This window comes from Podarcis muralis, chromosome 13 (genome assembly GCF_964188315.1).
Source record: "Podarcis muralis chromosome 13, rPodMur119.hap1.1, whole genome shotgun sequence".
Taxonomy (NCBI): domain Eukaryota; kingdom Metazoa; phylum Chordata; class Lepidosauria; order Squamata; family Lacertidae; genus Podarcis; species Podarcis muralis.
This window is the reverse complement of record NC_135667.1, coordinates 35,716,252-35,731,885: the sequence shown is the minus strand read 5'-3', so window position 1 is coordinate 35,731,885 and position 15,634 is coordinate 35,716,252. Positions and strand designations below refer to the sequence as shown.

The 15,634-nt window shown below is 46.2% G+C and overlaps 1 protein-coding gene across 1 annotated transcript in view; it reads left to right on the top strand.

Moving 5' to 3' along the window:
- COL1A1 (collagen type I alpha 1 chain) overlaps positions 1 to 15,634 on the top strand; it is a 46,230-nt gene that overhangs the window by 3,687 nt on the left and 26,909 nt on the right. The window contains exons 3-25 of the mRNA XM_028701833.2: positions 149 to 186; positions 289 to 324; positions 930 to 1,022; positions 1,145 to 1,213; positions 2,282 to 2,326; positions 3,399 to 3,452; positions 3,697 to 3,750; positions 4,299 to 4,352; positions 5,250 to 5,303; positions 5,887 to 5,940; positions 6,046 to 6,090; positions 7,385 to 7,438; positions 7,589 to 7,633; positions 7,949 to 8,002; positions 9,224 to 9,322; positions 9,430 to 9,474; positions 9,559 to 9,657; positions 10,725 to 10,778; positions 10,883 to 10,990; positions 12,059 to 12,112; positions 13,621 to 13,719; positions 15,313 to 15,366; positions 15,475 to 15,573. Coding sequence (XP_028557666.2) covers positions 149 to 186; positions 289 to 324; positions 930 to 1,022; positions 1,145 to 1,213; positions 2,282 to 2,326; positions 3,399 to 3,452; positions 3,697 to 3,750; positions 4,299 to 4,352; positions 5,250 to 5,303; positions 5,887 to 5,940; positions 6,046 to 6,090; positions 7,385 to 7,438; positions 7,589 to 7,633; positions 7,949 to 8,002; positions 9,224 to 9,322; positions 9,430 to 9,474; positions 9,559 to 9,657; positions 10,725 to 10,778; positions 10,883 to 10,990; positions 12,059 to 12,112; positions 13,621 to 13,719; positions 15,313 to 15,366; positions 15,475 to 15,573 — 1,460 coding nt within the window. The remainder of the gene's footprint in view (positions 1 to 148; positions 187 to 288; positions 325 to 929; positions 1,023 to 1,144; positions 1,214 to 2,281; positions 2,327 to 3,398; positions 3,453 to 3,696; positions 3,751 to 4,298; positions 4,353 to 5,249; positions 5,304 to 5,886; positions 5,941 to 6,045; positions 6,091 to 7,384; positions 7,439 to 7,588; positions 7,634 to 7,948; positions 8,003 to 9,223; positions 9,323 to 9,429; positions 9,475 to 9,558; positions 9,658 to 10,724; positions 10,779 to 10,882; positions 10,991 to 12,058; positions 12,113 to 13,620; positions 13,720 to 15,312; positions 15,367 to 15,474; positions 15,574 to 15,634) is intronic.

Here is a 15,634-nt window from a genome sequence, read left to right as displayed (position 1 = left end):
TCATTCAACGTTTATTAAGGGAAGGATGTTCTGATAGACCAGAGGGCATTGTGGGTGCAAGGGAGGGGTAGCAATGATACCAGGTGATGATGATAAATTCTGGGTGATGGTTCTGATTCCTAATATTCCTTTTCCTTTTGTATTCAAGAAACCAGTGAACCTCTCCCAGAAGCCACTGGAGTAGAGGTAAATTATCTTTTGGTAACCCTAACTTCCATTTATTTGGATGCATCGATTTTGTTTTCTTTTTGATAACCAGCTAATCACTATTATCTTCCTAATTGGCAGGGTCCTCAGGGGGAACGAGGCCCTAAAGGAGACAGGGTAGGTATCAGTAATGAAACTTTGGCTGATAATAGTTCAAAGGGGAAAGGAAATAAAATTAATATGCAAGCATGGCAGAAAAATTGGTGGCAAGTAGTTGTGTGTGACTAGGACAGTCATGAAATATACTTTGGTCGGCATTTTGAAATTTCCATTCCTATACGCAAAAGAAATTCTGCCTACTTAGGTTGTTTGAAAGAACACTCGCTCCCTCTAACCTGCAGAAAGGAGATTCAAATCTCCCTTTGCTTCTTCTTTTTAACAACATTTGGATTTCTTCAGCTCACACCAGCTTTTAACTAAACATCCCAAAGCTGTTGCAAAAAGACCCGGCCATTTTGGCATTCTTTACTATAGCATCACGGTGGTTCATATTTTGGGAGTGGGACAATAGAAGGTCCCCCTTCAAATGTTGCTGGTGTGTGAGGAATTTCCAAACCAGTTTTGGTCTTCTAATATTGCCTTCTAATAATGGATAGCTGTAGCATACTCAGGAATCTGAAAGTTTTGTGTCTCCTTTGTAGGAAACATATACATTTTTGTGCATGCAGCACCATATGCTGCCACGGTGCTAACCTGCGACTTCCTGCTCTCTTTGTTTTCAGGGGCTTCCTGGTCCCCCAGGCAGAGACGGCATTCCTGGCCAACCCGGACTCCCTGGACCTCCAGGCCCCCCTGGCCCCCCAGGCCTCGGCGGAGTAAGTTGGGTTTGCCTCCATAACTTTTGTTTTCCCAACAATTCATGGAGGATGCATTTTTAAGAACCTCAGCAACACGTTCTCTCTTCTCTCTTCCTTCTCCTCCTCCTCTCCCCTTACAGAACTTGGCTCCTCAGATGGGTTACGGTTATGATGAAAAATCTGGTGGCCTTGCTCTTCCTGGCCCAATGGTAAGTGTTGACGGTCTCAGTGGATTTGAGCTTAGTGTGGAAGGAGAAAAGTGGGAAGATTGTAGAAGTATGAATGAAGGAGTCTGTTTCAGCCTTCTTGGTTCCTTAATCTCAGGACAGAATGGTGAGGCCACAGGTAGGGAGGTACATGTTGCTAACTGATGTCTGCCTGATGAGCTCTTAATAGCAGAAACTGAAGTATCAAAGATACTCCAACTTTATTCTTTTTGATTGAGCAGGCATCTCACTAATAAAGCTGAGTAACTAAGGGATAGCATTGCTTCTTTCCATGAGGAAAAGGGACATGGAATGTGGGTTCCATGAACTAATAATAAGCATCATGACAATGATAAATTTTTATGGTCCTAAGTGTTTACCATAGAGTTGGAAGGGAACTTGAGATTCATCTAGTTATATAACATTAGATCCAGACTAAGTTGGTTAGACGCAGCTCCCAGTGAAACCCGTGGAACAAGTTAGTCATGAAAACTCATTTTAGTGGCAACAGTGGCTTGAGATTATGGCTGAGCAGTGTGGGTTAGTATACTCGCTTTCTTTAAAATACACCGGTTAATCGGGTTTGAAAAAGGAGCAGGGGACTTAACGGTGAGCAAATTCCACCAAGAAATTCAATTAGTCTTGCGGGAATCTTTTGAGTGTCTCTCATAGCTTCTCAGAAGTTATTCCATTGCAGGAACCTCCCATTTTGTGTTACGTTTCACTTTAGGCTAAATCTGATGGCAGCCCAACGCCTCTCAGCTGGGAGGTATCCAAACACGCTGACCACTCATATAGCAACTACAAAAACAGACATACCCCAACATCAATGTGGAACACTAGACCAAGAGAGACGAAATGGTTGTTTAAAGAGAGATGGGGGAAAAACAATTTAGGAAATGATGTAAAAGTGGGTGGAGGTCAGAGTGAGGCCTAGTTAAGAGAAAAGGTCAAGAATGTATGGTTAGAGCAAGGCAATACGAGAATGGATACCCACAAGGGTCAAGACAAGATGGCTCCAATTTCATTTACTTGGGAAACATGACTGATTCTTCTCACTTTGGTTTGTAGGGTCCAGCTGGTCCCCGTGGTCTTCCTGGTCCTCCTGGCGCTCCCGTAAGTACTTCTTTGCTTCCATCTTAATAACAAATTCTCAATACATTTTAGGCAAGGGGTTGTGCATTTGGGATTTCAGATGAGAGAGGTGCATTGTAAATGTACGGACCTCAGTACTTTCTGATTCACCATCCAGAAATCCCCAGTTCTTTCCTTTGGTCCTATTCCTTCCTTTGGTTGGGGGAATGGGGGCTAGTGGGGTTTCTAGTGCTTTGGAGAGCAAGGATTTTGTGCCATCTTTGTCTCTTTCCAGAAAATAATAATAATAATGCAGGCTATATGCAAATCTTCATTTGTATAAATTCTGGAGTCACAGAATTTACTTATCCTTGGCACAGAATAGGAGATTGCTTTGGTAGCAGATTTCTTTTCTCTTTGCACAGAAGAAATAAGGTCCTCTCTTGAGAGGCCTACTCCATAGGCCTGGATGTTCACAGGCATTCACAGAATCTCTGGAGAGATGAGAGAAGGGGCATGGAATACATAACCATTTCCACACTGATGTGTGAGGTGGTTACTTATTGACACTATTCCTTCTTAAAGTGGGTAGACCAACAGTGTGCAATGAAGTCAGGCAAAGGAACCAAAGTAATGTATCGCTTGCCTCTTTGAACAAGAGAGAGGGTGTGTGTGCGCTGGAGATGTAGGTGTCCTGAACTCCAGTCCAAGATACATGAAGAATCTAGATGTTCTGTAGAACACTCTGCCCATGCACAGTGGCACTTGTTTCTATTTCTTTGTTGAGCTCCCAGCACTGGTGAGCTTTGGCTCCAGCTGACCTTTACTGGGAAGCTTATGCATCTATGTTGGGCAAACTGGGATGTAGGCCAGAATAGGACAAAGGTGGTTCAAGAAGAGATGCTTTGTAGCAGGCCAAGAGGGGTCCAGGTTCCAAGGGAAGAGGAAGTTGCTTCAGGCCAGGAGAGCAGAAGTCATGGAGGTGGAGATGAAAGGAAGGGGGCACTCAGGGCTGACCAAACTCAGGTGGTCCATCATGGTCTACCCAAAACAAATAGGGGTGCAGTAGGTCATGGCCTTCCATCTAACATAGATGCTCTGATTTATCTTCCAGGGTCCCCAAGGTTTCCAAGGTCCCCCTGGTGAACCTGGAGAGCCTGGTGCTGCTGTGAGTACCATCTGAACTATTTCTCGTATCTCTGGCATGCATTATTACAGCGAAGCTGAACGGCCTCCTTGGAGTCTGTTCCTCGGAGTTCTCTTTTTCCACCACTTGGGGGAGCTTTTGAACGTCGAATGCAGTAGGCAGGTTTCCGTACTGGGGATTCTTTGGCCCACTTTTGAAAAATTCAACCGGCTTATAAATAGGAGCAGGGACGATTTTAATGCATCTATTTCTTCTCAAACTCTAGGGTCCAATGGGTCCCCGTGGTCCAGCTGGCCCACCTGGAAAGAATGGAGATGATGTGAGTGACTTATGTCTTTTTTCGAAGTGGCGGGGGGGGGGGTCCCCCGGAAACTTCTTCTTTCCAATTATCCAAAGACGGAGTGTGCCCACACAAATCACTGACTTCAGTGTCGAGGTTGCTCTCAACTTACAGACTTGAGTTGGCCGACTTATCCACCTGCCTTGCTTTGCTTCCAAGTAAAGCGAGTCAGGTCTAAAAAACTCGCAGTGTAAAAATAAAAAAGCCCCGTCTGCAATCAGTGACTTGAACTCCTAAGCAGCCCACCAAACCAGCACTTGATGGGAGACTCCCACAGTTTGTCAATGCTGGGCCTTATCCATCCTTGCCCCTTACCACTTTCTCTGGCTTCTCCCTTTCTGCTGAGCAGAAGCACCAATCCTTAAGGAACACCTGTTGACGTTACAGGGCCATTTGGTTGCAAACCTTAATGCGAGGTCAAAGTCCCTTTTACAAACACAGTTCCCCAACCAATGGTCTTTCATCCTCGCGTAGTGCGCTGTTTCTTGAGCATTGGCTTAGACCCTGTCTCCTCTTCTTTCTCCAAGGGTGAAGCTGGAAAACCTGGCCGTCCTGGCGAGCGTGGTGCCCAAGGTCCACAGGTAAGATGTCTCTCATCATGGGGTGGCTGTCAAGCACCTGTCTTTTTAGGAAGAGCTGCTCCTTGTCCTGGCATCCCTGGAGCCTTGAGATTACAACCTGTTGTTTAGGGAAAGTGATGCAATGTCTTACATTGGCGGCCTGAAAGAGCAGATTCGGCGATCGTATTAGCAAGAAGCAGCTTAAGTTTTTCGATTCCTGCTTCGGTACAGAGGGATGGTTCATTTATAAACCCGCCCTACAGCCGTCTCCAATCTCCAGATATTTTGGACTACAACTCTTGTCACCCCTCACGACTGGCCATGATGGCGTCTGGGGCTGATGGGATTTGGAATCCGGCAGCACCTGTAGGACATGGGGTTGGCGAAGGGTGACATACAACCTATTCCCACCCCAAATGCTGTATTGCAATGCATCCCTACTTCAGTTCACCTTCCCGGCAATTTTGCAAGGTGGTTAGGTTTGACTGTGAAACAGTTTATGCGCCTAAGGCCTCAAGATGGCTGGGTGAGATTTTGGAGCCCACATTTGAACACATCCACTCTGCCCACTAGACAGGGTGATCACTGACAGACTCCTTCCTAGATTGGAAATTTTGAGCTCTTGATGGGTGGTCCCAGCTGTACGGAGAACTAGGATGTTCAAGGAGATGTGAGGACATAGCACAAAACTAGCAGTAAATATGCCACCATCTGCCTTAACGGCACTTCTTAATCCTTTTAAACTGAGTCCTACAGTGTTGTTGCTATTGATGAAAAGCACATTAGGTATGTCCTAATCATAAACCAGCTATTGGTGTGAAGAGGTCCCACCCACTTGCCTAAAGAAGGCGAGAAAGGTGAGACACGTTTTCTTCTTCTTCTCTGACTCCTAAATAACTTTTTGTTCTCTTGCTTCAGGGTGCCCGTGGTCTTCCCGGAACAGCTGGCCTTCCAGGCATGAAGGGACACAGAGTAAGTGTGCTCCGATAGCTCAATGACCAAGAAAATTCAGAGATCTTGCAATTCAGAATGTCCCCTGGCTAGATTATTTACTTAGGAGTAGACATGCATCCCTCTGGAGCTTTTAAAGTTTACAGCCATCACAATACAAGCAGCATCTGCCATTGCCATCATGGCACCTTCACTAGATAATGCCTGCCATGAAGGTGACAATAGCAATGTGGTCACATAAACCTTGGGGTGAAGCCCCACCTAGAACTATTTATCTTAGAAGGTAGCCAAGGTCCAAGCTGAGAAGAGCATGAAACGAACCTTTAAAAATGTCTACTCAGGTGTTTCTAGTTGACCATTATATTATTATCTTGTATATTCATATCCTTGGTTCCAAGGTGGTCTTCCACCCAGGCCTCTTCAGCTTTTGCATGGTTGCCAATATGGAACCTGTAGTCTTTTCAGTTGAACAGTAAAATGAGGAGCTGCTAACCTTCCAAATGTAGAATTAAGGCACCCCATTGCCTTTTTTTATACTCAACTACTTGAATTTTAATGTTCCCTTTTCTTCTTTTCCATCCATTCCTTCATCCCACTACTTTAGGGTTTCAGCGGTCTTGATGGTGCTAAAGGTGATGCTGGTCCAGCTGGCCCCAAGGTGAGTGTCCACTTTTAAGTATGTGCCCCCTTCCGTTTATACCTAATTCTATCCTCTCATGTTTCAGCAACAGGGTGTTGACGTCTGCTCTGTTTCCTCTTTCAGGGCGAGCCTGGTAGCCCTGGTGAGAATGGTGCTCCTGGACAAGTTGTGAGTATCATTATTCTTCTGCCCTTTGCTTTGATGGGTAGACAATCTTTCCAAATCTTACAAGCATAGGCAGGGTATTAGCAGAAATTGATTTGTTCAGGTGAAAGGATGATGATGATGAAAGGAAAATGCCTAGTAACCAAAAGGGGGGAAGTAAGAGGACTTACTCGTTGGGAGAGTGCATGCTTTGTGTCCCTGAATGTCCCAGGATCAATCCCTAGCCTCTTAAAAGGAACAAGGAACAGATGATGGGCAAAAGCTCTGTCTGTGATCCTCAGGAGCCTCTTGCAATCCCATAGACAATGTTGAGCTAGGTAGACCCATGGTCCGATTCAATATCAGGTATCTCTGTTTGGTTTCTGCCTACTGTGAACACACCTTACATCCTTTGTGTTCTGAGGATGGATTTGATTCATGCTTTGTGGAGAATCAAGTGGAAATAATTTGTATGAAGGCGTCCAAGTTCAGTATGCTTCCTTTCATATGTTGTTCATGAAAACCCTTCAGGTGAACTAGTTCCATGTGATGGTTAACATGCAGTAACCCCAAAGGACAACACAATAGTTCCATCTGAGTATGGCAGTAGCAACCTACATGAGGGACAGGAGCGTTTTGAGATAAAAGAACACAACGAGAAAGATCCAGCGAGATGAAGCATTATTTCATAGCAGGGTTGGGGAAACCGAGGTACCCTCCTGATGTGGTTGGATTCTAGCTCCCATCAGTCCCAGTCACCATGGCCATTTCGTCAGGAAGGGTGGGAAGTGTGGCTCAGCAACTTTTGGAGGGCTGTGAGTTCCTCACCTCTACTTTGCAGAGAACTATGTTGGTGTGAGATTTCAGACAGCAGGGCAGACGTCATGGGTGTTTGTAGCACCCGGGTGGCGAAAACTACAGAGCAAAGGCTCTTTTGCTTGGTCTAAAGGATTCCACGGTGGCATTTATCATCCTTTTGCGTATAGTTGCAGCCAGATCCAGGAGAGCAAGAGCACATAATGAATCAGAGGGGATTGCATCAAGAAATGAGGGGGTAGATTAAAAAAAAACAATTTTAAGCTGAGGGCACTTGAGAGGTATGAAGCAAAGACACGAAGAAGCAAGGCATGCTGGCATATACAAAGTCTTTGTTCTCACTTTATGGCTCCCTGGGGAATGAAGGAACCCCTTAACACCAGTAGAGGCATTAGAAATGGTAGATGCTAATGAATGGCTAATGAAAGGTTTGGTGGATGGTAACAGGGCATGGATCATAGCTACCTTCCCCTAAACTAAACTTATTTCTCCTTATGCCTAGGGCCCACGTGGTCTTCCCGGTGAGAGAGGCCGCCCTGGACCTTCTGGCCCTGCTGTAAGTACACTGCTTTGTCTTGAGGGACATATTGTGGGGCTAGATGCAACTGGTACCAAGGCATCCTTGGTGTAGCATCCTCCAGGTCTGGTGTGGCCTGGAGAGGTGGCAGTAACTGAAACGCCTTCCTTCCCCTCTTGTTCACCACAGGGTGCTCGTGGTAATGATGGTTCCCCCGGTGCTGCTGGCCCCCCAGTAAGTATTCCTGCAACCTGCAGTTTCTTCTCTGCTCAAGTGGTGATTATTTTCCTGTGGAGAGGGTTTGTCCTGCCAGACAAACACTGGCCGTTGCCAGACTCCGTATCCTAAATGGGAATTTGCAGGACAACACTCTGTAATTAAACCAGCCATGGGATGGAAGGTCTTGACTCTTGTTTCCCTTTCCCTGACATTTTAAATCACAGACCAAACCTCTGGCCATTGCTGGGGTGGAGTTGGCCAATGTTAAGAGGTTGCTAATTTGGGACTCTAAGGAAAATGCTATAATTGCCATTTCTTTCTTTCTTTCAGGGCCCCACTGGTCCAGCTGGTCCCCCTGGCTTCCCTGGTGCCGCTGGCCCTAAGGTAAAGACACCGGACGACACTGATGCTCAGAAGCAATTGTTTTGTATCAGGAACATCAAAAATTGTTGGGTTTAGACTCTATCAATATCTCAGGTGCCAGTTCTCATGCAAGCCAACATTGCACCATCAGTGCATAAGAGGGAGGTATCTGGAGAATCCCAGTGTTTGCAGGTGTACAAAAATATTTAGGGGGGAATTCTTATAGGTAAAAATTAAAAAAAATTAAAATACCAACCAATAATGACTGTGCAGATTCGGCACAGAATGCTAACAAACTGTTGGAGTGTGAAGAACTGAAATCTGGGCAGGTGATGAAGTAGAATGGAGTATCTGGAATTGTGGACAGACTGCAACATTTTGTTGCAGATCCCACTGGTCTTCTTGATTTCTCAGTCTATTGTTAATAATAATAATAATATTTTTAAAAGGGGGGAGGGGAGAGACAGTCTTCCACTTCCCCTTCTTAGATGAAAAGCTCTGTAGCACCAGCTCTAGATGAACTATTTCTTACCAAACCAGCTACAAGCACCTTAGTCTTCTGTGGGAAAGATCACAGGCTATTTCTGAAAAGCCATGGCCCTCATAATGTTTGAAAGGCCCTCCTCCCTCTGAGTCTCTGTATTCTGTCTAGAAGGCTGAGAATCCCTTATAGCTCTTCATTCAAGAATGGAGGTTGACACATCTACATGGGCCCAGTTCTTAAATTCCATGAGTGTCAGCTTTTCATCCTACCCAGCAATGTCTGAAGCTTAGAGGCTACTTGAGAGGTGCTCGCAATGTTGCTTCCCGTTCCAGCGTCTCTTTCACACACAACAAGCAATGTTGGTCTGGGAAGGAAGCCACCGCATTGCTCAACCTCCAGAGTGGCCTATAGGGTTCAGGTGTTCCCAGAGCACCAAGATGGAAGTCTGTAAAGGACTGGTGACTGCCAAGTTCCTGCAGCATAAGCACTTAGTGGTAGACCCCTAAGAAGCTGTAGCAACAGCCCGCCTCAAAAGGACCAAGTAGTGTTCTTCAGGTGGCAGGCCTCAAACCTCTTGATTTCTGAGGGACAGGGTGGCAAAGGGAGGCCTGAGGCATTGTAGTACTGATCCAACGAGACAAAACTGTGAAGCTTCAGAAGGGCTGGGTGTGGGATGGTGTAGTTTGACAGGGAGACACTGCCACCATACCTGTGGAAGAGTGCTTATGTCCCTTGTTCTTCTTTCTCTTATTGCACAGGGTGAAACCGGTCCCCAAGGTGCTCGTGGTAGTGAAGGCCCACAAGGTGCTCGTGGTGAACCTGGTCCCGCTGGTCCCGCTGGCGCTGCTGGTCCTTCTGTAAGCTGCGCTACTGGCCGATTTTTGGCTTTTGTCGAATGCGCTTCGGGACTTTCTAAGGAGCATCATCATAATGACTCTTCTCTCCTCCTTCTCCTCTGCTTTAGGGCAACCCCGGTTCTGATGGTCAACCTGGTGCCAAAGGTGCAACTGTAAGTACCCTCCCATCGCTTTTCTTGTCTTCTCCAATGCCTTCCTTTCCCAGTTGCTTCACCAGTGTTGCTCTTTTCTCCTAGGGTGCTCCTGGAGCTTCTGGCGCCCCCGGCTTCCCCGGTCCTCGTGGCCCAGCTGGACCTCAGGGTCCCAGCGGCGCTCCTGGTCCCAAGGGTAACAGCGTAAGTCTCACCTGATCTCCCCTCACCTTTTGGCTCGTCATTTAAGTTGTGCCTGCCTTCATAGGTCTTTGAAGAAATTAGAAATAGAGGCATCTGGGTGGGTTATCCAGGAAACCCAGACTTCTTTAGCCTAACTGAGAGAACGCAAGGAGGAACCTACCATAACATAATTAATTCAGGAAATACCGCCCTCTGCATATCCTCTCCGAATGTGCTTGTTTAATAGCTAAAGCACTGTTTCTTAGTCTTTTTCAAGCCATGACCTCCAATACTACCAATAATATCAGCTTTCCTGCCTTGGCATCATATAATACACTGGGTTTTAAAATTCTGAAAATGACAGTATTCCAGAGCAGCTAGATTTGTGTAGCAGGTAGGATAAAGGTATCAAAATGGTAGGCGATGGTGTGCAAATCTCTTTTTTAAGGGTAGCAGTATCCAAGATTATTTAGCAGGGCGCTCCTTCTACCAAACCCCACTGTTAACTCTCATATGGTGGAGGTTTACATCAAGTTGCATGTTCAGGATTACATTCTCAAGTTCCCTTTCCTTGACTCTGCTTCCTATAAACCAGGCATGGCCAGACTTGGCGCTCCAGATGTTTTGGGACTACAACTCCCATCATCCCTAGCTAACAGGACCAGTGGTCAGGGATGATGGGAATTGTAGTCCCAAAAACATCTGGAGGGCCATGTTTGCTCTAAACTGTCCCTTCTATTCAGGGCCCAAGCCCATAATCACATGCATCAGCATCTTCTCAAATCTCTTCCTCTGTGGATTGTCAGCCTGGATAGCTCAGCTGGTTGCATCATGGTGCTGATAACTCCAAGGCTGCAGGTTCGATCCCTGTACGGGACAACTGCATTGCAGGGGGTTGGACTAGACGATCCTCAGGGTCCCTTCCAACTCTGCAATTCTAAGTCTTGATAACAGATGCATGTCGAAAGCCATCTCAGAGAAGCCACATCCCCTTGTTCTCTCGTAGAAAAAAGGATTCATTCTTGCCTTCCTTGTGCTGAACGAGATTTGTGATCATGTTGTTTTCTGTCTCTTCCTAATACGTTTAGGGTGAACCTGGCGCTCCCGGAAACAAAGGAGATACTGGCTCTAAAGGCGAACCCGTAAGTATTCCTCTCGTCTGGGATGTATTTCTAAAATGGTGCATCTATTCTTGCTTCATTTTCACTTGTGTTAACGCTTGCCTCTCCTTCCTTTTATCTTCCAGGGCCCCGCTGGTGTCCAAGGTCCCCCTGGTCCACCTGGTGAGGAAGGCAAGAGAGGATCTCGTGGTGAGCCTGGACCCGCTGGCTTGCCTGGACCTGCTGGTGAACGTGTACGTACCAACATTGTTCTCCATATTACTGCCCTCCCGAACCAAAGCTAGTCTCTCCTGAACTGTGGGCAGCAAGATCACACCCTCTTAGCAAGCAGACTAATTTGTGCACGGACCATGTATCTGTCTAATATACTCACAGTACATTATTAGATTAGTTAGGAATTGCTGGGTCAAATTACAAATGAAAGCAAAGCAGTCTGGAAAGGCAGCCTCGAGAAGCCTCTGTGAGTCAGAGGAGAGCTATTCTGCAGGGAAAAGCTGTTGCAAAAATAGAGTGCGCTGCAGCACTTCAAAGAAAATTGAATCTGCAGATACCTTGGCCACTTATTAGGAGCTGCCTCTTAAGGTGTCTAAGATGTGAGCCCAATTGGTACGATGTGTTCACCGTGGAGTGTTTTAAACCCACGAGGAAGCACTGTCTAGGCCCAGAGGTGGGCAGAACATCGCTGTCCTTTTCACTGCCTTAAGAATCATCCACGGCTGAATTTAGAAAAAGAAACACCGTCATTCTTTTCTGTCCTCAAGTTGAAATCCCAGGGCAGTCCCACGAGAATTGATTTCATACAGAGGAATAAAAAACAACTGAGACCTTTGAGGTCAAAAGACCGCTGCAATATAGCCAGGCCATCAGTTGTGTTTTGAACTTCAAACATTTGATCAAATCCAAACTTCCCTCTCACTTAGACAGTTTTCCTTGTTTACTTTTGTTTCTTTGCTCCCTCTTATAATATGCCATCCGGTACTTTCGCTTGAGTTACCTGCAACTCTTTGCACACCTTTTCATTCCCTGATCTCTATTTGTGGGTTGTGTCTTGCTGCTTTGAGATGGGGTTGGCAGGTGTGGGGTCCCGTCTTCAGCCTGGTCCCTAAACTAGGATTCTGAGATTCTCGAGATTATCCTGAATCTGAATTTACTTTCTTTGATCTGCATGTGATTCTGCCTTGTGGGATTTGTATTTTTGGTCCTTTCTGGCCAATCAATGTTTATTTTCCCTGTCCACTTTGATGGGAGAGCCCAGTGCTGTGTATATGACATTAACCTGTTCTCCTCCTTACCATTCGCAGGGTGCTCCCGGAAGCCGTGGTTTCCCCGGATCTGATGGCATTGCTGGTCCCAAGGTAGGTTCTAGTCTCACGCTGTCACTTCCTTCTCTACAGAACAAAAGGTATAAAAATAATGGCCTCTCCATCCATTGGCATCACTCCAATGGGCTGAGGTGGGAAGCCTCAGATAAGGCTCTGGGAATGTGGGTCAAGGCAGAGACAGTCAAACCAGTGAGAGATGGCATGTTCTCTTAGTAGAAAGGAGCCTGGAGCAATCTTAAATGCTACTGGATATTATTTTATTTTTGCTAGCCGTTACCTACATTAGGAATAGTTTAAAGGAGTTAAATGGGTGATGGAAAGAAAGTCCTCTTCTTTGGAACTCCCCTTAATCTCAGGTGGCCTGAGCAGATTTTCACAACATTGAGAAACGGCACTTTGCACATGTTCTAATGCTATCAAAACATGACTAGTTCTCAATTTCTTTCAATTTCTTTCATTTCTTTCCTGCCCTGCCAATGCTGATAGTAGGGCTAGTGAAAGTAAAAAACATCGGGAATAGCAATTTTCTTTTTTTAAAAAAAAATTAAAAGTAAAGCTTCCAGCTCTAATTAACTTCATACCACTCCCATTTTAGAGGTGGATGCTGAATGGGAACTTGGCCAAGCTCCTGCTGAATAAGTTTGTGGCAGGCATGCGCCCAGATCTCTAAGATGGAAGTTTAATTGTCCAGCAAATATAGAAAGCTAAGGAGCTCCTTTGCACTGAGTGAATCTGCTCTCCACCTCCCTCCAAAACTCCCTGAAGGAGCTGGGTAGCCTTGTGGAAATTTATAGGGGCCAGCAGGGGTTGCCTAATCATCTGAGAGCATCACACGCCATCCCTTTTGAAGACACTGCAGCCTCATCCTCAAGCCCCCAGATGAATGGTCATTGCTCCCAGCTCTTGCTTAACAACAGTCCCAGGGCCTTTCTTTAGCTTTTTTCTATTCTTTTTTTTAAAGGCACCCGATCTTGTCTGGAAGCCAGCTTTAGTCCCACCCCCCACCCCCACCCCAATCCTTTGCCCTTTCCACCCCAGCAACATTTCATTATTATATACCACACTTTACCCCATTCTCACATTCTGGAATTCTCCAGCATAACCTCAAACCACTCACATATGCACATCTGGCTAAAGGAGAACCAGAGCCCCAGTAGTTATTGCTCATATTGGGGGGTTTGGGGGGCTTTTTTATGGCTCATATCTTATTTTTTCTGTCCATGAAGATTAAGCCATCCACACAGAATCAGGCAGCCTGGTGTTGGTCTCCTTCCCTTGCTGTCCTCCTAGTGGTGCAGCAATAAAACTGCTAGCACACTTGCAAAGCTAAGCAGGGTCTGGTATGGTTTCAAACTGGAGGGGAGACCGCGTGTTCATTGCAAAGGGGTTGGACTAGATGGCCCTCGAGGTCTACAATTCTGTGAATCTTAGATTGAGCTCTGATATCACACAACAGCCTTCTGAACCAGAAGAAGATGAAACAATGTTGGCATTCACCTGCAGTGCTAAATGGGATAACTTGACTGCTTTTCCTCTTCCAGGGCCCACCTGGTGAGCGTGGCTCTCCCGGCCCTGCTGGCCCCAAAGGAAATACTGGCGAATCTGGACGCCCTGGTGAGCCTGGTCTCCCTGGAGCCAAGGTGAGTGAACTGCAAGAGATCTGGCAGAATTGCAAAGGCGGTCTGGCCATACGCTTTCCTGTTAGGCCCGGGGCAGTGGGGAATGAGGTGCCTTCTGCCAGAAGCTCCCATGCCCTAGAGAGGAAAAACAAACCGTGTTAGGAAATCACAAGCTCCCCTTATAGTAATTGCACCTAGAAAATAACAATAGGGCTTTGAAGTATGCAAAGGACTTTGCACTCCCTGTCACATCCATCCTAACAACTTGGTAAGGGGCAGAGGCAGATTTCGGGCAGCACGACGGGTTCTGCCGCACTGGGCGCTGAGCCTGGGGGCGTTGCGGAGTGTCGCAAATATGGCATAGTGAATTGAGCAGAAAGGAAGGCGAGAGACGGGGGCACCAAATTGTGGCCTTGCACAGGGCGCTGCTAAAATTTGAAAGACCACCCTGGCAAAGGAAAGTCTGCAATGGTCCCATTTTGCAGACGGGAAAATGAGGCTGAGAAATGCATAAGCGAATTGAAAGGAGGAAGACTTTTGGCAACAGGTTTTGGTGTCCTCTTTGGGCTGTTTTTTTTTACGGAAGAGCCATGATGGGATAAGGGTAAGAATTTGCCCAGTTAGAATTAGGGTAATGGATAGCATCGTGGCACCTTGTAGCTCCCTATGTGATCCTTGATTGGTGAGGGTCATTTCTGGAAGGAGAAGAAGCCCTTAAAGAAATAGCAGCAATGTGGGGAAGCAATAGCTGCCAACAGCACCATCAAAGTAAATGCAAGGAGTTTTTAGGGGGAAATTCAGCCTGCCTGAACACCCCATTTTTGCCAATAACATATCCAGAGGCAAACATTCAGTGCAACCCTAGAAAGAAGTGACTAGAAAATGAAATACAGCACTGTAAATTGAACTAGGGGGCTTATTAGCCAAGCTGAAAAACCCTTCTTACTGGGTCACACAAGCTCTCAAATCCTTCCTTGCTCAGTGATTTGAACCCTGCCTTCTAGGCCCCACTTCAAGATGCAAAGGGGATCATTACTCCCATCTATCTAATGCATCGATCTACCACTTTCTCCCATGAGCTCAGGGCAACTTAGAACAAAATTAAAATCGGATTTTGGGGAAAAAAAACATGCACCAGTTAATATGAAATAAAACAAAACCAGAAGCAGGACTCGAACTGGAACTGATTTAAGAGAAACCAGCAATCCCTAGAATTCTTTTGGAAACAAAACAAAAGTCTTCCCCTGCCCCCTTATGAAAAAAACACCAACTGCAAGGGACACATTGGATTTATTAGCTACTCAGATATTCTGTACAGCTGGAGACTATTTAAGGGAAGGGCGAGGGCAAACGGTTCCAGAAGGGGTTCGCAAAAGCTGTAAAGAAGCATTTAGGAGAACTGGGAATCGTTCACAAAAGAGATGCACAATAAGGGGTTCCTATGACAAACAGATGTTGTCAAAACAGGGGTTGTAAAGCATTTAGGAGTGACTGTGCTGAATGGGATGGCAAAGACAGAGCAATCCTACCTTACCCTTTCTAGGTCACAAACCCTCTTTGTTATTGACCAAAGGATGTTTCCTAACTCTCCTTCCTTTTCCCTCCCCCCTGTAGGGTCTGACTGGTAGCCCTGGAAGTCCTGGCCCCGATGGCAAGACTGGACCCACTGTGAGTAGCAACAGGATGGCATGCTTCATTTTTTTTACTTTGCTCAGAAAGGAATTGTTCTTTTAAAAACACACACACAAACTTACGGGCTTTTTTGTCTCCTAATAGGGCCCCGCTGGTCAAGATGGCCGCCCCGGACCTGCAGGTCCACCTGGTGCAAGAGGTCAAGCTGGTGTCATGGGATTCCCTGGACCTAAAGGCGCTGCTGTAAGTAACTGCTTCCTTTTCCTGAATCTCACACTCTCTTGGATGAAAATTCAAGGATGGC